The sequence below is a fragment of the Salvelinus fontinalis genome, chromosome 8 (assembly GCF_029448725.1).
Source record: "Salvelinus fontinalis isolate EN_2023a chromosome 8, ASM2944872v1, whole genome shotgun sequence".
NCBI lineage: Eukaryota > Metazoa > Chordata > Actinopteri > Salmoniformes > Salmonidae > Salvelinus > Salvelinus fontinalis.
Genome location: NC_074672.1, coordinates 25033665 through 25053667, shown reverse-complemented (window position 1 = coordinate 25053667; position 20003 = coordinate 25033665). Strand labels below are relative to the sequence as shown.

The 20003-nt window shown below is 45.0% G+C and overlaps 1 protein-coding gene across 2 annotated transcripts in view; it reads right to left on the bottom strand.

The window, feature by feature from the left end:
* Positions 1 to 18478, bottom strand: part of vps13d (vacuolar protein sorting 13 homolog D) — a 62585-nt gene extending 44107 nt beyond the window's left edge. For both annotated transcript variants that reach the window (XM_055931906.1, XM_055931907.1), the window contains exons 1-22: positions 17913 to 18478; positions 15887 to 16095; positions 15584 to 15661; positions 14690 to 14880; positions 13698 to 13778; positions 13486 to 13602; positions 12552 to 13392; positions 11978 to 12145; positions 11596 to 11726; positions 11430 to 11496; positions 11133 to 11312; positions 8653 to 8783; positions 8307 to 8439; positions 5828 to 8107; positions 5532 to 5686; positions 4210 to 5322; positions 3968 to 4058; positions 3645 to 3771; positions 3289 to 3469; positions 2384 to 2566; positions 647 to 842; positions 213 to 429 (exon numbers count right to left, since the gene is read on the bottom strand). In XM_055931906.1, coding sequence (XP_055787881.1) covers positions 213 to 429; positions 647 to 842; positions 2384 to 2566; positions 3289 to 3469; positions 3645 to 3771; positions 3968 to 4058; positions 4210 to 5322; positions 5532 to 5686; positions 5828 to 8107; positions 8307 to 8439; positions 8653 to 8783; positions 11133 to 11312; positions 11430 to 11496; positions 11596 to 11726; positions 11978 to 12145; positions 12552 to 13392; positions 13486 to 13602; positions 13698 to 13778; positions 14690 to 14880; positions 15584 to 15661; positions 15887 to 15983 — 6758 coding nt within the window. In that variant the 5' untranslated portion in view covers positions 15984 to 16095; positions 17913 to 18478. The remainder of the gene's footprint in view (positions 1 to 212; positions 430 to 646; positions 843 to 2383; positions 2567 to 3288; positions 3470 to 3644; positions 3772 to 3967; positions 4059 to 4209; positions 5323 to 5531; positions 5687 to 5827; positions 8108 to 8306; positions 8440 to 8652; positions 8784 to 11132; positions 11313 to 11429; positions 11497 to 11595; positions 11727 to 11977; positions 12146 to 12551; positions 13393 to 13485; positions 13603 to 13697; positions 13779 to 14689; positions 14881 to 15583; positions 15662 to 15886; positions 16096 to 17912) is intronic.
* Between the last annotated feature and the right edge of the window lie 1525 nt (positions 18479 to 20003).

The following is a 20003-nucleotide window of genomic DNA, read 5'->3' as shown; positions in this document are numbered from 1 at the left end:
TATTATTAATCAATAGTTACCAGCAACATACAAACACATACAAAGACAGTCAGTTTAACTCATTGAGAGATCCATTACCCCGCAGACAAAAATGGTTGAAATGACAAGTTTTGCCCAGTGGGTAACAATTATGTAAGCAAGAGAACAGTAATGTTGTTGCTGAAGCAAGCCCAACAATGTCTATTAGTGTCCGTCTTTCATATTAGGCTCACCTGTCCAGGTTGCGCTCCACTTTGAGTTTGAGGTGGCAGCGCTCCTTGAGCAGAGATGCGGCGGTGCGGCGGACCGAGTAGGAGGGGAAGACCAGGTCTGAGTCGGGCTGCTTCCCTGCGCCGCTGTCCCACGGCTGGCAGGGCAGACGCTCCGCAGCAAAGATGTCCATCTCCTGAAGGTCCAAGGCTATGCAGTCCAGCAGACACACATGATCCTCTGGGAACACACACACACACACACACATCAAGAAGCTTACTCTGACTATCCATTTCACGTATTTATTTATTGAGAAGTACAGCAATTGATACACATTTGCAGAGAATATATGAGTTTGAGACTGTGAAGAAGTAGACGACTACTAATATTCATCTTCAGTATTAGCGTGACATCTTCATACAACATTTAAATAACACTTAGTGGTCACTGGGCTCACCCAGTATGAAGGGTGGGTCATCCTCGCCAGGGATCCTCCCAGCAGCAGGCTGGGCCTGGGGCCTTCCCAGGGTGAAACCAAAGGATGCGGGGGTGGAGGTGCTGCTAGAGGAGGTTTTGGGCTTCTCAGTTGACGACTCCTCCTCCTCACTAATCGTTGCTGGTCCAGTCTGTGACTGGCTGTCCCTCACGCGATCCTTAGGAAGCAAGATGAAAGATTAGCCAAGTGCTGAACGATGAACTGCTTAATGAACGTACACTGTAACATCTGAAAGAACCATTGACATTAACGTTCTCTTATTATTTCACATCTGACAAAACCTAATTAGCACGACAACTTAGCTAATGTTCCTCTATCATAGTGTCGGAAGGAACTGCTGCAATTGCTCTTCCCAGCCGAAACAGTGAATTTGAAAAATTACTTTAAAGCGGCAATCAGCAGTTGAAACAATAACAAAGCATCCTCCCTGGCCCTGTTTCGATAAAAAGCTGAGTGATGGGGCTGGATAAATGCAACCACTTTCAAATTCATAGACAGAGCTATGGATGCAAGGACTGACCATCCATGATATCACAATTATAGTTTTAGCCATGTTTTGAGGCTATATATATATATACATATATTTTTTTACATTCACTTTATTTAAAAACATTTACTTTATTTAAAAACAAGCTTATATTTTGGGTTCTAATGGGGTACGACAGTTGAACTAAGCTAATGACGCATTCATGAGTTATATTCTTCAAGAATCAATGTGTACATAGAATTACATTTATACTTTAAGTCCAAAAATGTATGTACCATCTGCTGATTGCCCATTTATGTAAATCACCAGGAAAACACTAAATAAATATACAAATATATTTAAAAAAACACCCAGGCAATTGATTCAAGTGGTTCAGGATAGAAACACACAAAGACTGTTAACCCTGAAAGTCCACAGAACAACCATCTGAGATAGAGGGCAGACGGTTCACACCTCAAACCAAGCAGCACACCAAAAACATGCCCTTGTACCTTGTAGTGGGAAGGGTCCTTGTACGAATTAGCATGCAATATCAAATTCTTCACAAAACAAAATACAAAATGGTGATGAAACACTGTATGCTACCACATCAAACTCCCCCTGAAGCAGTCATTACTTTTAGAGTTAAGAAAAAACTAAAGTTAGTATGAGTTAAGTATACAAACTATTTCCTCATACAGTGCTAGTATCTAGTGGCCACATTCTCATGCTCAATTGAAAACTCAGAGAGGCCTGTATTCATAAAGCATTTTCCATTTGAATATCACTAGTAGAGACATGAGGCTGGAGCGCACAACAACAATGCAAGTACGTATTGTACCACAAATGCTGAATATAGAACGTAGGCGCCAGCGAACATCATACCTCATTCAAAGTCTGATGGGGGATGAAGAAAAGTGGCATCAAAAAAGCAACCCTTGCTAATGAGCATTGTTACTGGAGAATGTTTGTGGTCGACTATTCTGCAGCCAAACAATGATGATGACAAAGTATGGATTTAGGGTTTTGCCATTTCAAACAGGTATCATATAGGCCTATAAAACGTTATAAATCATTGCATCACATTTGTCATATGAAAACATGTGTAATGTAAAATGCTTCATAAATACGAACATATTAGTCCAGTAGCAGGGATGTGGACGACCGGTAGACACGCTATCAGGACTCACCAGAGAGGGGAAAAAGGTATGGGCCATGGTAAGTTTCTCTACCTTGTCTCTGAGTGAGAAGGTACCATGGGTGCCAGCCGGCAGGAAAGAGTTATGGACGCGCAGCTGACCCAGGTTAGCAACAAAGAGGCGCGGCGAGCGCGAGCTCTCGGGGATGAGCAGCACGGGGGCGCCCGCCTCGATGTCCAGCAGCACACGGGATGCCCGCTGAGGTCGCTCACGAACCTGTGGGGAAGGAGGCAGGGATAAGTAAGGGGGTGGTTGTCTTTTTTTAGCTTCTGCTAATGACATTAAGGTAGACTGGTATTTGCCCAGGATCAAATGGATAGGGGATTGAATACTACAGACTGGTCTCTGCTGAACAGGTGTAAAAGTGCTAAAGGACAATCCAAATATTCATTACATTAACTACAATTGAATCTTTTAAGAAAAAAATATATAAATTGTTTCTTCAGATAATTTGAATCTAAAATACATGTTACAAATTGAGGCACATAAATTACAAAACTGGGACTGGGAGAGATTGGATGCCTCCTGGTGTGCTGGTCCAAAGCATTGCCCTGTGCCATATGTCAGTTGGGATTTAACAAGCAGGCCAGACATGGTGCTCAGTGTCCAGTCTGATAGCAACAGAGACGGCCACACTGTCTTGAGGTGACCCAAGGTCAACCTGAGGGTGACAACTCCCTGGGCTACCCGCAGCCATCTTAGTTGGCAGGGAGTATATCAGAATGCCATAATGCCAGGGTAGACACTACAGTTCAATTAGCTTTGTTTTATCGAAATGTACAGCTGTGTATAGTCTAAGTAGCAGTGAAGTTGACAATGTTTTCAAATCACCAAGAGGTAGCATATATAATGACAGCAGTAGTGGATCACGGACACAGCCTTGAGGAACACTACAGCTTGAAACTGAAAAGCAGAGTGGACCCGAAGGCCATACTCACAGCCTGGCCCTCCATTGCGGCTCTCTGCCTGCCCAGGACATCCTGCAGCTGAGTAAAGTGCTGAATGAAGGCCACCACCTCGGCCTGGAAGCGCTGCGTGTGGACATACTGCACCGAGGCCATCTGCAGAGACACCTTCATGTCACACTCCCGCTCAAGCCAGGGGTCAGGATCCCCGTATCTGTAGAGACACCACCAGTCAGTGAGACACAGTGTTAAAACATTGAGACAATGAAGGTCTATAATTAGTTTTCTTTGTCAAAGACCACCTACAAGTTGTTTTATGTACCAGAGCTAGCTGTCAAGCTAACGTAGCTGTAGGGAAGTGATTCCTGTATAAAGAAAATCTAGCCTACTTGTGTATGTTGAAGACAAGGGCCTCTCCGCCTCGCGTGGTGAAGCGCTCCCTGTAGAGGTCACCATGTGGGGTCAGGTCACTCAGAGACAGGCTTCCAAGACTACCCTGCAATGCTAGGTTGCCATCTGAAATATAGGATGACATCACACTGCATGAGATGCAAACTCATTGTTCTTCAACAGTGTGATACAACAAACCATCATTTAAATACTTCATATGAATGTACCATGATTGATATTGTATTATATTCATACAACCATTTTTTCAATTGCTATGATTTAACTGTTGACATCTAAGTGCAACATTAAGTTGATTACCTACCAATCATTTCCCAGTGGGCAGACAGTTTGGAGACGCTAGCTTTAGCAAGCTCATTGGTTTTCTTGTTTAGCACAAGAGCAAGCGCATGGACCTAAGGAGGAAAACATGGTGTTAAATACATTGAGGAAATGTATTCATGCTCACCATTGTACCTATATTTATTTAGATTTCTTGTAACTCTCACTACATCACCGAAAAGCCATGTCGATGCGTCTTCATTGCTGCTGCTGTGAGTACTGTACCTTGAGATCCAGTTTAGTGTTGACCACCTCAGCAACTTCCTCCTGGCTGAGGTCTGGGTACATGTCCCCCAGCTCGTGTGGGTTCCCAGGCTGGAACAGAGGATGTCCCGGCATAGGCTGCTGGGGGAAGGCCGAGGGCACCTTGACTGCGTGGTTGTTGGCCGTGGAGCCGATCCCGAAGAAGTCCAGGATGACCACCCATGTTTGCAGCGTGATCAGCACATCCAGACAGTTGAAGTCCACGTCGATGCTCCGCCCCACGCCACCGTATCGGCTCTGGAACTCTGGGTGGCGCGGGTCCACCAGCAGCAAGTTGATGTGAACAAGAGACTCGTCAAAGTCAGAGGGCGGAGGGTGGGGTGAAGGGGTATTGCGGGTGGGGGAGGGCGGTGGGGTGCTGGGGCAGGCAGGGTCCTTCTTGGGTCCGCTCTTACGGCTGGCGGCCGACGGGGTGCTGGGGTGTCTCTGGTACAGCTGGAAGACGTTCTGGGCCTCCTCCATGTGGGCGGGCAGCGAGCGAGGCATCTCAGGGTAGAGGGCATTGGAGGCCGATGGGCACGACTGGGACAGGTATTCCTTGGGGCTGAATGTGGAGGGCTTGGGAGCACCCCTGGAAACCATTAGGTGCTTGTACTTGGACTCAGGGTTCTGCTCCAGGAGGTCCTCCATGAGGAGGGAGCGCAACGTGAGCTGGACAGACAGGCAGTTGGGGTGGTCTTTGGTGAAGTCTCCCTCCAGGTCCTGGAAGCGCAGGCTAACCAGCCCCTGGGAACCCTGGCTGAGGTCAGCACTCAGCTGCACCTGGAGCTCTGCCACCCTGAAGGTGGCCCTCACCTGGGTGAAGGAGAGCGTCTGCATCAGGGGACTGTGGGATTGCAGGGGCTTGGGGGACGACAGCGAGTTGGACAGGGAGGCGTAGGAGAGGCCGATGAGCGGGGGGTCCCGGGCAAAGAGCCCACCCTGGGGATCTGGGAAGCGGTGGGGTTTGGTGGAGGAGGGGGTAGGGGGCGGCGGGGTGGGAGGCTGGCTGGGCGTCACTCTCTGGGGCTCAGTGAGGGTAAGGTTATCCAGTGTCTGTAGAACCTGCTCATACACAGGCTTGGCCAGGAACACCTGAGAGCACAAAGTCAAAACATCATCTAAAAACAAAATAGACAGTAAACATTTGCATGCATTTGCAAACCTCTACCCTCATTGCAATAGAAAGCACAACATAAAATATTTAAAACATTTAATTCTACTCAGGTCATTTGATTCAGTCAAAGACGCAAAGAAAATACATTTGAGATGAGCAGTAAGTCACAAATATGAGCAAAATATACCTGTACTGCATTGACAAACTTGCCCTCCACCCGAAGTAACCCTGTGCTGTTATAGGGCTCGTCTGTGGTTAGAAAGGTGAACTGGGTATCCTCATCAATGGGAGGAACTTTCTCCAGGGTGAACTGAATGGTGGTGTCTTTCAGAATATGGAAGGCTGAGAGAGAGAGAAAAGTGGGAGTTACCATAACAACCCAACACTGTAATACAACAATACACTAACTCTAAATATAGCAAAACAATTGAAAGGAAAGGGTGGGGAAACTCTTCACTTCCCATTCTAATTATTTCTCCTCACCTTTTCCCCGACTCAGATATTCAAAGAAGTCATGGCGAGTAAACTGTGGCTCGTCCTGATTGATATTTCCGTTGTGAGAAGGGGATTGGTTAGAGGAACTGCTGTCAGTTCTAGCTACCTTCCTCAACACAAGGTGACTGGTATTGAGTGAGTAGAGACGGATATCCTTCACTAGCACCTGTAGTCTCTCCCCTTCCGAGTCCTGCCCGGCAACAAAGTTCTGGATGGTGATACTCCCCAGGTGACCAACCAGGAGCTCGGGGTGACCAGGTTTACGGGGAATGGACACGACTGGTGACTCGATGCTGACATTGAGGATCAGCTTGACCATAAACGAGTCTATGGTGGGTTCTTCCTCCTGCGCACTCAAATCCTCTTCATCCTCAAACGGGTAGTTGCTCCAGTTGCTCTGGCTCTGGGTCCTGGAGCGCCGCGACGGCGTCTCGAACAGGGAGACCATGCCGCTGTACTCGGCCGTCTTGGTTGCCAGCACCGTGGACACCTTGGTGGCGGCTGTCTTGAGCATGGAGCGGAAGTTGTCCTCCAGCTCGTTGGCCGAGAGGCTCAGCTCCTTCAGGAACTTGGCGGAGTGGTTGTAGTGCAGTGAGGCCATCTGCAGTGTTAACGAGCACTCCCCCTGGGAGCGCTCCAGAAGTCGGAAGTTCAACGCCTCTGAGGGGGCTCCTTCAGAGCCGCAGAAGAAGGCTACGCCTCCTGCTGCCGAGGGATCGTCTTCTATGTTGCCAATGCTGACCACAAACTGGCTCCGGCCGCCCTCCTGGGTCAAGTCCACTAGCTGGATAGAGCCCAGCGAGCCATTGACATCCAGCCGGCTGCCCATGGACACGTTGACCTTGGTGCCGTTGATACTGGCCGTGGCGATCTTCAAGCCTTTCTTCTCTCCGCCCAGTACGCTGCCAGTGGCCACAGTCCTCAGCAGCAGCAGGTTCAACCTGTGGATCTCCACAGTCAGCTCCTTGTTCTGGTCGTAGGTGGACTGGTAGGTCTCCTCCTGACCCTCCTGGCCCTGGCCCACCGGAAGGGGCGATGGCTGCTGGGCCAAGGGGCTCTCCTCCTTGGGGAAAGACTTCTGGAGGAACTTGAGCAGCTCCACCATGGTCTCCGGGTTGAGGATGATGTCCAGGTTGTTGACCTGCATGGTGGTCACCTGGAGGGAGCTGTCCAGGTTCATGGAGGGGCAGTCCGAGCTGACAAACTGGTACTCCAGTTTGATGAGGGCCTCCTGGTCTCTGAGGAAGGAACTGAACGGGGAAGATCTATCGAAGAGTAACCCAGAGGAGGAGTCTCGGTGGAGGGCAGGGTGCTCAGGCGACATCCCTTCGGGCCCGGCAGGGGAGGAGGGCTGGCTCTCTCGGAGGCTGCCAGTAGGCACATCGAAGCTCAGGTGCTTGTGGGAGGCCACCAAGAGGTCAAAGTCAGAGCCGTAGGTCTGTAGCGTGTCCACCAGCAGCAGGCCATGGACGGTGAGGGACACCTCTGCGTCATAAGGCCGCTTCACAAAATGGGCATTGGTGCCGAAGACCTTAAGGACGGAGATGTATCGTCCGTTGCTCTCCACGCCCAGCTGCATGTAGTTGATGTTGAACTCAGCCAGGAGGAGGCGTGACTCCACCAGGACCTCCCTCGTGTGCTGCTCCAGTGTCATCACACTCTGGGTAAGGTTCTTGGCCGAGCCCTGGAGCTTCCACTGGCTGTCCTCCCTCTGGAAGATCTTCTCATGGCGCAGGTTGGAGGGGTCAGGAGTCTTGGCACTCTCTGCTTTCTCCTGGCCCTCGTCCTCCTCAGCGGGGCTGCCCAGTCGGGCCAGGCAGCTCCTGAGGGCGGTCATCTTCTCCAGGTTGATGTGGACCTTAAGATCTGGCAGGGTCCCGGAAAGCACAGCCCCAGGGAGCTGAGGGTCTGAGGTGTAGCGCAGTCTCTGCTCCAGCTCCAGCAGCACGTTAAACTTCTCAATCACGTGGGTGGGCCCCACCTCGCTCTCCTGCAGGTGCTTCCAGTTGTCTTTGTAGCGTCCCACCATGATCTGCAGGTCCTTGAAGGACAGAGAGTACTTCTCATAGAGGTTTCTGCTGAAGGCCTGGACCCCCTCGGGGGATTTAAGGCTTGCGAGCTGGGGGTACTTGTTCTGGTCTTTGAACTCTGTCTCCATTTCAGGGGGCGGAGAATTTGGGGGTGTGGCCAGCGGAGTCTGGTACTCTTCATCACTGTTATACTCCTCCCCGTCCGACTGAGTGGTCTTCGACTTTGTTTTAGTGTCATCTTTAAAGAGAAAATAAAAACATAGATTTTAAATATATTGTATTAAAGATATTCTAAACAAAGAAAAATTGCAGAAAGAACTTCCTGCTTATTGCTTATCAACAACAACCATGTTACAAGACTGCAGACTGTGCTTAGTCTACCTTTGAAAGAATCAGCTTAGTCAAATGCGTTGTGCGAAGATGTGAGCTAATTTTACCATGTGAGTTAGTGAGGAGAATCCGTCCCAGGTCAACCACCACTAACATGGGGTCCTGTGACTGGAAGTCATCTGGGAAGATCACCTGGGGTGCACAGATATCCAACTTCATAGTCCAGCGCTTACTGTTCTCCTGTAATGACAAGTAGAGCAAAAGAACAAAGTCACACACAACATTAATATATACCAATTACAGACACTTAAAAAAGGGGACAATTATTTTTCCAATATACAATAACCATTAATCATCAATTATGCGATCAATGATCATATCATCAACTTCAAAGTTCAACTACAACATTAGAATGACACCTGGTGTGAGAGGAAAGAAGTCAAAAGTTATTACAATGAACTCTCCCACTAGTAGCTGGTCGAGGGTTTGTCTGATCTCCGCCTTGGTCTGCATCTTGAGCTTGTTGTATTGCCTCCTGGCAGCTTCCGCCACTCTCACCTCCAGCTCCGACTGGTACCCAAAACCTGACAAACAGACCATAATATATTTTAAAACCTTTTATTTTCCTCAGAATGGAAATGTTTCCTGAGCACATGGGAAATATAGACTACAGTGCTAGATACAGCCCTTTACATCCCACCCTTCTGGCTCATCAACAAAAGGGCAAACACTGCCATGTGGTGGATAAATACAGTGCATTCGGAAAGTATTCAGACCCTTCTCTTTTCCACATTTTGTTACATTATAGCCTGATTCCTAATCAATCTACACCCAATACCCCATAAAGACAAAGGGAAAACAGGTTTTTAGAAATGTTTGCAAATGTATAAAAAATAAACAGAAATACCTTATTTACATAAGTATTCAGACCCTTTGCTATAAGACTCGAAATTGTGCTCAGGTGCATCCTGTTTCCATTGATCATCCTTGAGATGTTTCTACAACTTGATTGGAGTACACCTGCAGTAAATTCAATTGATTGGACATGATGTGGAAAGGCACAAACCTGTCTGTATAAGGTCCCACAGTTGACAGTGCATGTCTGAGCAAAAAACATGAGAAACAAGATTCTCTGGTCTGATGAAACCAAGATTGAACTCTTTGGCCTGAATGCCAAGCATCACGTCTGGAGGAAACCTGGCACCATCCCTACGGTGAAGCATGATGGTGGCGGCATCATGCTGTGGGGATGTTTTTCAGTGGCAGGGACTGGGAGACTAGTCAGGATCGAGGGAAAGATTTATTTTATTTTTATTTTATTTTTATTTTACCGTTATTTTACCAGGTAAGTTGACTGAGAACACGTTCTCATTTGCAGCAACGACCTGGGGAATAGTTACAGGGGAGAGGAGGGGGATGAATGAGCCAATTGTAAACTGGGGATTATTAGGTGACCATGATGGTTTGAGGGCCATCATGGAGCAAAGTACAGCGAGATCCTTGATGAAAACCTGCTCCATAGCGCTAAGGACCTCAGACTGGGGCAAAGGTTCACCTTCCAACAGGACAACAACCCTAAGCACACAGCCAAGACAATGCAGGAGTGGCTTTGGGACAAGTCTCTGAATGTTCTTGAGTGACCCAGCTAGAGCCCTGGCTTCAACCTGATCGAACATCTCTGGAAAGACTTGAAAATAGCTATGCAACAAAGCTCCCCATCCAACCTGACAGAGCTTGAGAGGATCTGCAGAGAAGAAACTCCCCAAATACAGGTGTACCAAGCTTGTAACGTCATACCCAAGAAGACTTGAGGCTGTAATCATTGCCAAAGGTGCTTCAACAAAGTACTGAGTAAAGGGTCTGAATACTTGTGATAGTTTTTTTTTATTTTTAATAAATTTGCAAAAATGTCTAAACCTGTTTTTGATATATACGCACAGTGTGTAATATATAACTGCACATGGCGACAAAGACCGTACTTTTTGGAGAAATGTCCTCTGGTCTGATGAAACAAAATTAGAACCGTTTGGCCATAATAACCATCGTTATGTTTGGAGGAAAAAGGGGGAGGCTTGCAAGCCAAAGAACACCATCCCAGCCGTGAAACACGGGGCTGGCAGCATCATGTTTTGGGGGTGCTTTGCTGCAGGAGGGACTGGTGCACTTCACAAAATAGATGGCATCATGAGGCAGGAAAATTATGTGGATATATTGAAGCAACATCTCAAGACATCAGTCAGGAAGTTAAAGCTTAGGTCTTCCAAATGGGTTTTCCAAATGACTATGACCCCAAGAATACTTCCAAAGTTGTGGCAAAATGGCTTAAGGACAACAAAGTCAAGGTATTGGAGTGGCCATCACAAAGCCCTGACCTCAATCCTATAGGAAATGTGTGGGAATAACTGAAAAAGCATGTGCGAGCAAGGAGGCCTACAAACCTGACTCAGTTACCCCAGCACTGTCAGGAGGAATGGGCCAAAATTCACCCAACTTAATGTGGGAAGCTTGTGGAAGGCTACCCAAAATGTTTGACCCAAGTTAAACAATTTAAAGGCAATGCTACCAAATACTAATTGAGTGTATGTAAACTTCTGACCCACTGGGAATGTGATGAAAGAAATAAAAGCTTAAATAAATCTTTACTATTATTCTGACATTTCACATTCTTAAAATAAAGTGGGGATCCTAACTGACCTAAAACAGGGAATGTTTACTAGGATTAAATGTCCGGAATTGTGAAAAACTGAGTTTAAATGTATTTGGCTAAGGTGTATGTAAACTTCCGACTTCAACTGTATGTATGTATGTATGTATGTATGTATGTATGTATGTATGTATGTATGTATGTATGTATGTATGTATGTATGTATGTATGTATATGTACACACACACAGAGAGATAGATATCTATATATATCTCCATCTATATCTTACCTGAGGTGTGGACTCTTCCTTTGTAGAAGAACTCAGTGACTTTCTTAATGGCCTGAGGGTTGTAGATGATGTTCAAAGGGCTAGTGTTCACCTCCAGTCTCCGCTCAAATTTACACCTAACCGGGTTGCGCTCATATATCATCTCAAACACAGGGGACGCCGATGACTCTGAGCTAGGGACTTGCCAAAAAAAGATCAACATTTATTGTATTTATATTCCATTTCATGAAATAACATTAATTAATTTAACAAGTGATTAATGCATTTTGTAATCTTCTTGTAAACTTAAACACTCACCTGAGCTGCTCGTTTCAGCACCGCTAGGCTGGCCAAAAGGCTGGTTTATGGCAACCACAACCTGGTCCTTTTAGGAAGATAACAATGAAAGATCAATATTCTGTACATATAGCACAGGTTCAATCTATTCACATGTTCAACTCAAACGTGCCTGCTGCTCCCTCACCGGTTTGGGGGAAACAAGGAAGGGGAAGATGGTGCCCTGGGTGGTGAGGTCTCTGAGGAATAAGCCCCCCAGCTTGACAGACAGAAGAGAGGACTCCGACCGGGGCAGAGACTCCACTCCCACCTTCACCTCTGAGGAAAGGAGACACTGTTACAGCATTGCTCAGGGCAAACAATCAATCATCATCACACCGCACCCACTACCCATATGAGCATGCATTCTCAATCAACTTATGTTCTCAAACAAATATCAGTATTTGGGAGAGGAGTCTACTATAAAGTAAATCTTCATCCGAAATGGCACTCTATTCCCCTATGGCTCTGGCCAAAAGTAGTGTGCTATATATAAGAAATAGGGTGCCATTTTGGACACCAAGCTGTACCTGAGAACTTCAACTCGATGACGCCGCTCTCAGCTCCCCTCTTGTCTTGGTGGAAAAGGGTGACGGCTCCCTTCTCCAGTTGGAACTCTAGCCGGGCAAAAAGGTGGTCTCTCCTGGTGAAGGTGTTGAGGGTCTGAGAGTCCTCCAGAGGGTCAAACAGGTCCTCCTCTGTACAGGGGACAGAGAGGGACACCATCTGGTTGATTAGGTTGGAACCGACTGTGAGACATATGGCACTGTGACTTTTTATCCCTTACAGTGGGATACAAATGTATAGGGAATAGGCAAGGGGGGAAAAGCAACCATTTTCAACAGAGAGTGTGAGGTCCTTAAAAGACACAGACTGCATCTGTACTACAATCCAACATAGCATTTACTGTCTCTTTAGTATTAAAGGGCTATCCCATTATTTTGACTACACTCACTCAATGTCAACATACATAAAACATTTTGTTCCACGATCCGGGAGAAAAGCTCTCAGGGTTGAATCCTAACTTCAACTTACAATGTTCAGTCTCCCATTGACATCAATGCATGACTAAGTGAAAGTTAGATTTCGCCCCTTCGTGCTTACCCAGCATGTCCCAGGTGCCAGGGCCTGGTAGGAGCTCATCAGGGCCCGTCTCAGGGTACGCTCCGTACCAGCCGCCCCAGCCAGGGAACCAAGACTGCAGGTACTGGATCATACCAGAGCTGCCACTCTTGGGGATGGAGCTCCCTGTGGGAGAACAGGGTGGTGGGCTCTCAGAGATAGGTTCCCTCACACTCTCTGCGATTTCCTCCTGTTTGCGGAAGCAGTCGTGGACAACTCCCCTAAGGCTTTGCAACTCCTCCAGATTCTGCTCGTCCTCCACTCTCTGCAATTCACACTCCTCCGGGGGGGTGAGGGGGGCTCCTTTAAGCCTCTGGAAGTAGAGGTTGGTGTAAAGCTGGGCGTCCCGTGCCCTCTGCAGGGCAAACTCCCAGTTCCCCCTCCGCCTCTGCTCTCGAATCTCACTCAGGTTGGCCTGGATGGCAAACATCCACCAATGCCGGCAGTTTCCGATGACAGGGACTTTGGGTCTCCACTGGCGGAACATCATCTCCCTTTCCCTGCGGTCCAGCTCTTTGAGGAAGGCCATGATCTGCTGGTACTGCACCTGTGACAGTCGTAGGGATAGAGGCTTCAGCTGAACCTGGCCCTCGATGCGGGGCACGTTGCGAGACCTCAGAGGCTCCTTGGAGGCATTCCTCCTCAGCAGCACCGAGGCACACACCGGCTCAAATATATACTGGTGCTCTCGGCTCTGCATGCACTTGGTCATGGCCTCCTGAATCTCATTGGCGGGGAGATCTCCCAACATGCTAGACACTGTGTCCCAATAGACGCTGAATTCTTGAATCTCCAGTTGCTTTTGCCGCATGAGCCTTTGTGCCTGTAAAGAAGGAGGAACACACTCACTGTTAGATCGAGCAGCCAATACCCACTTGATATGGCAAGCGATGTCTGACTGGTACATGTAACTTACCGGTTCTATTGAAGAGTTCTGTGCAGATACGTTGTTGATACAGACACCAAAGCAAAATGGCTTCCCTGGGTTGGTCAAGTCATCCTCAAATCGCAAGTGGACATCTTGTATCTTTAGCTGAAGAGGAACCCCAAAGGGAAAAGTCAGTTCTGATTCTAAACACAAGTTAAGTGGATTGCAATGACATGTCCCAAAGGAATATGATATTTTACCTCGATGTTCTCCACGATCCTGGTGACTACAGAGGCAGTGACAGAGTACCAGTAGGACTCTCCTTTCTGTTCACACTCGCTCTGAGGGAAAGGTACATCAATCAAAACATCAACTAGTTGTCTAATGAGCAACATGTTCCTATCATTACAATGCTGAAGATACTGTACATATCACAATCATATGTAAACTGCAGCTTGGTGGACCTCTTGGATACATATGATTTCACAGTAAAAGTAGGTAGCAATCCACTCTTCACTGCAATAGCATAATACAATGATTCCAAAAGTAAGGCAATATTGATTACATGCAATCAATAAATCACATTTATAAGATAAAACACAGGTCACTATGCATTTGTCTTTAAGTACAGTAATGCAACTGTCTACATACAGACACTGAGTTTTCAAACATTATTAACACCTTCCTAATATTGCGTTGCGCACCCCCCCACCATTTCCCTCAGAACCGTCTCAATTCGTCGGGGCATGGACTCTTCAAGTCATCGAAAGCATTCCACAGGGATGCTGGCCCATGACTCCAATGCTTCCAACAGTTGTGTCAAGTTGGCTGGTGGACTGTTCTTGATACACACGGGACACTGTTGAGCGTGAAAACCCCAGCAGCATTGCAGTTCTTGACAAAAACTGGTGCACCTGGCACCTACTACCATACCCTGTTCAAAAGCACTTAAATCTTCTGTCTTGCACATTCAACCTCTGAATGGCACACATACACAATCCATGTCATAATTGTCTCAAGGCTTAAAAATGATTATTTAACCCATCTCCTCCCCTTCATCTACAGTGATTGAAGTGGATTTAACAAGTGACATCAATAAGGGATCTTAGCTTTCACCTGGATTCACATGGGCAGTCTATGTCAGGGAAAATGCAGGTGTTCATAATGTTTTGTATACTGCATACATACACAGTCTACAGATAAGAATACAGCAGAGCCTGATTCCAGGATTCTTGGCATCATTCCCACACACCTTCCACTTGTCCTCTAGTGCCTTGAGCAGCTGTTTCTTGCGTTCGCGCTCGGCCTCCCTCTCCGTCTCCTTGTCATACTCCTGGGGTCGGACCGGGCCGATGATGAGGTTGAGCTGGGACATGGAGATGACCCAGGGGTCACTGTGGGGTCGGTAGAACGGGATCTGGAGTGTGATCTTCCCAATGAAGCCTAGAGAGCGAAAGCAGGGTGGAGCATGAAGTACTACAGTACTCATAATGCTCTGTGTATTGTGTCTTGATTTATCTTAGTAAAGAAGTTACTGAAGATAACAATGGTGCCCCTTCTCCTTATCAATACACTAACTTCAGATCAAATAATGAAGATAAACGACATAAAAGCTGCGATAACATTATTTGAAGTGACTAAATGAACATTGCTCAACCTGAAATAGGACTTTTGTGAACTTGTATACTTTCTCAGTATAGCTGTCATGTACTGTGTGAAATGCATTGTGTTGCTGTTGTGTATTTATTATTATATGTCTAAGAACTGTAGACTGTTGTCATACTAATCACTGTGCTGCACTGACTACAGAATCACTGGTTTGGTTGAAAGAAATGCATGTTGAACCATTTATTTCCTTTGCCATTATGGTTGCATGCTTGTTACCTGACTAAATAAGGAGTAAACTGACTAAATAAATAATGATTGTTGACGTTCTTTTAGTGAACAAAAGGTCAAACAAGCAGTATTGATCAGCAAGGACTGGAGATAAGTGTAGTGAGTGCCCAGAAATTAAGGCCAATCTTTTGCTCAACTCATAATAACTCATATTGGGCATATTGAGTTTAATTATATATTTTTGATATAGTTCTTGTGAATGTTTTCAATGATAACCTTTTATCAGTCAGGCTTTTGATGGATCACTCACCTGCTTTGACCTCAAAGGGCAGATCAAACTCTCGGAGGGCATCTTTCCTTAAGGGAAGGTTCTCCAGCTCCACCGCACCTAGGAAGACAAGGGTTTCAGATACAGTGCTACAGCTACAGTAAATGCATGATACATTATGATATTTATTGTGCTATATTGTATACTGCAGGGATTCTCGTAGCATAGCACGTTGAAGAGCTGTCAAATTCAATGAGGGTAAGAGCGAGGATGATGTCATCATAGAAACTGATGGTGGACACCCTGAGGCAGCCAAACGGACACACAGACAGACAGAAAGGGTACCTTTGAGGAGGGCGATGGAGAGCTGGTCTGTATTTAGGTTGCTGACATATTTGCCTAGGTATGTGTTGAGTACCCAGGCAACAAGTCCCTCCAACATTATGAAGGGTCAGGGAGAGGGAGTGGGGCTTTGTGGGGAAGGTGTGGGGGGAAATCTTGGATGAAAAGGTCTGGAATCTTGGAGTGACAGCCTCTCCAGAATAACATGAAATCTGGTAAAAAAAAAAAAAAAAGATAAATACAACCAAACATTAAAGCAGCATGGCTTAAGTCCTCATTCTATAGTGAACTGGTATGTGGCAACACACATTATTTAAAACAAAGTTATGTTGCAATGCAATCTTAACACCTGATGGTGCTCTTGGCAGTTTCCCTGACAGCTAGCCTAGATACTAAATCTGACAGTAGCTAACTAGCTAGGCCCTCTAACGTTAGCTAGCCAACTAGCATGCTACCAACTTTTCAAAACATTGACTCAAGTTTGGCATTAATTTTTTAGAGCTAACGCTACACAAATGCCAAGCTAATGGGCCATTCAATGTCATTTCAGCAAGCCAGGACACCCACCATCTCAGATTGTTCTGAAATCGTTTCTGATTTTATCTGAGAAATTAAGCTAATGGATTGCACCCAAATTGGACATTTGTATAGGATTCATATAATATTCAATAAATATAGTACCCAACATCCATTTTGGACCAAACTTTTTCTAACAGTGAGTAAGACATGAGGAATCCAAAGAATTTCTCAATATCCACCCATGGACCCCACACACCCCAGCCAATCCCAACCACAAGTATACAGTATTAGTTATCTATGTCTGACAAGTAGTATGGAGCTGTGGCTCTGAGTATTGTTTCTTCATCAGAGAAATGTGTCATTGAAGTTGTTAAGTTTATGTCGTATCCTGCATCCTGATAATACCAAGTTCCAAAAACTAGATGGTGCTGTTCCTGCTATTAGGTGATTTTTTAAACATATTAGTTTAAGCAGTCTATGGACAAGGTATGACAGCAACCCATGCTTTGGTTTTGTTTACCTGGCCAATGTTTTAAATGCAAACGTTTTGTAATTTGTAATAAATCCAATGTATGTCAATGGTACCTATATTACCATTTTAAAAATTCATATCCAAATCTATAAGTAGCATTATTGCCTTAATCCATTTTCAGATACTTTAGGATGATTTGAACATTAAGTGTGAAAATACTAATATAGGTATCATTGAATTGCATTGGATTTGTACCACAAATGCAAAAAAGTTTGCATTTGGAACAGTGTAACACAACTAAAGCATGAGTTGCTGTCATACAATGTCAATAGACTGCTTACAGGGTTAGGAAACCAATGTCATTTTGTACCCTGTTAGCATTGAGGGTTCTTTCAAACTTTTCACCTAATAGCATGAACAGCAACATCTATTGATCAGAACCTGGTCATATCAGGATGTAGGATGGGACATAAACCTAACAACTTCCATTACCATTTTTTCTTAACAGGGGAAAACATCACCAAATTAACTGGGAATTCATTACATAGGATGAAGAAACAATACTCAGAGCCGCACCTCCATACTACTTGTCAGACACAGAACTGTTACTATATATTGGCTGTTGGGGTGGGATTAATGTGGGGTGTCCGTGGGTGACGTTTGACCATTCCTTTGGATTCCTCATGCCTAACCCATTGTTAGAAAACAGTTTGGTCCAAATCGGATTTTGGGTACTATATTTACTGAATATTAATAAATTAATCCTATAAATTAAAATGGACAATTTGAATACAATCAATTCTAACATAAACAATTTCAGAACAATCAGATGGTGCGTGTCGAAATCCTCTTGTGTTTTTTGAAGTGGAATGACCCTAACGCCAAACTAGATTCTAGGCAGATATCACAGGTCGTTTCTGTTTTGACGATAGCTACTGTGTCACTACTTGGATAAATCAGATAACGTAAGCTAGTTAGCGAGCTAGTTATGGCTAAAGTTGCCAGCCCAGCTGCCAATGATTTTAGAAGACAACTTACCTTAAGCTAGCTAGTTAACTAGCTAGTTGTTAATATGTTTGAGCCCATGATACAGCTAGTCCGATTCGGTGTGTCAAAAATTCAAGAGAAAAGAATGACAGTCGAAAGGCGCCGTTAGCTAACCACCTAGCTAGCTAGTTATCTTACGTAGCGTTCTATTCAAAAGCCTGGCATGAAAAGTGACTGGGTTGACAATGCCCTTGCTAGCTATTTAGGACAGTCACCCACCGTTAGGGCGAAAGACAAAAGCAGTGAAAAGTCCGCTGTCAAAAACTCAACACAGGAATGCAGACAGCACACACACTAGTCGACAAGGAGAATGCTAGCTAGCCAGCTAAACTGGCCAGGCAAGCTTCGTTGGATCTTATAGCATTAGTAGCAAGACAAGAGCGAATAGACAGTCCTTGCTGAATGTAACGAAAGTTACCCACAGGACGTGAAGCTAGCTAACTGTGATCATAAACGTCTTCAAATTTTGATTCGGACTTCACCCCCACTAGCTGTCAGCAAAGTCGCGGGCATTAGCTAGCTGTAGGATTGCTTCCTTGTTTGGCAAACGTTCCAACAGGGACTTTCCTGTCACGTGATAAAAACAAATACGTTTTGAGACATCATGCACCGCTAGCCACTGAGGACCCCTAGTGCCTGGAAGTGAAATTGATCTGAGATTTTTTTGATTGTCTCATATTTACTATGGGCTTGAGCGACACTAAATTCATCAATAATTAAACATTTGAGCCCATTTCAATTTCCTCAGAAATAGCAATTATGTCATTTATGGCTCAACAGTTGACCAAAATGTATTACTATAGCTTTCCCATAGAGATGCATTTAATTATGTGATCCTGCTATCTAGCTATCATCACAAGGGGGTGCAATTTGTCCGTTAGTTATTGGTGCTGCAGTCTGATCTACAAATCACCTGGCATACCTAACTTTCCAACATTCAAAATGTCAGAAACTAAGGAGCTTTTATTTCCAGGCATTAGGCTGATACATTGTAGCCTAGTTGTGGCATATTCCATGGGGGAAATAAATTACAATAGACCATAAACTGTTTAAATTGATGACATTTTACTAATTCAACCAAATTGCCACAGTGAAACACAGTTATGTTGATGAATTAAGTTGAAATAACGAGGAAACTATGTTGACAAAACTCATCTTTGGCCGAAGTAGATGTCCAAAGTAGAATATGGAGTGGGTGTGTTTGGAGTGGGTGTGTTTGCCAGGAGATGTATCTTAATAAGTCAAGAGGAAAGAGGAAAAGATAGCTCAGTGCCATCCATTGAGGTTTTAAGACACCCTTGAAGAATGTAGCCCATAACTTGGTATAATTTCATTCTTTTAGGTTTTCATTTTGTCTTTTACCATATTTTTATGATTGAAATGTTGAACATTTTATGATATTTTTTGTAACCTTTGTTTTTTATTTTACTGTAAATTGTTTCAAAAGGTGTAAATGCACTTGTAAAAAAGTTTGATTTGATTCTCCTACCACATGCTGCAATAAATTGGCCTGTGCAACGTTGTCACTGGAAAAAGTGTCCAGTTTGTGCTGTTCTATAGTAGGTTTACAGAAATGCAATCTTGTGCGACCAAGTGCCAATTCTAATCCCAGGGCAACATTTACGTCTGGACTAACACCATATCTATTAGATTCCCATGATTCCCCCATCATCCATCCATCCATCCCTACTGTCATCATCTACAATGACTCCCGTTCTAGGCCCCACTGTGTTTCAAACCTCTTGCATAATTACTTGGCTGGCCTGATCCCAAGAGTTCATCAGATAACATATACACACACAGACACACAGACACACAGACACACAGACACGCACACACATGCATGCACACACACAAAACCTACATCTTAATGATTTCCTACTTACTTTGGCTGTAGTCGATTCACCAGGAAAGGATATAGTTCCCTTACTAAGATACTAAATGATGTTAGGTTGAAAATGGATTGGTGTATTGTTTCAAATAATGTCGTTAAATTAGTTATACAAGGGCTGAGACATATAGATAAGAGTAAACAGTGTAATAATCACATAATTAAATACAACACATTAATTATAGCATCTC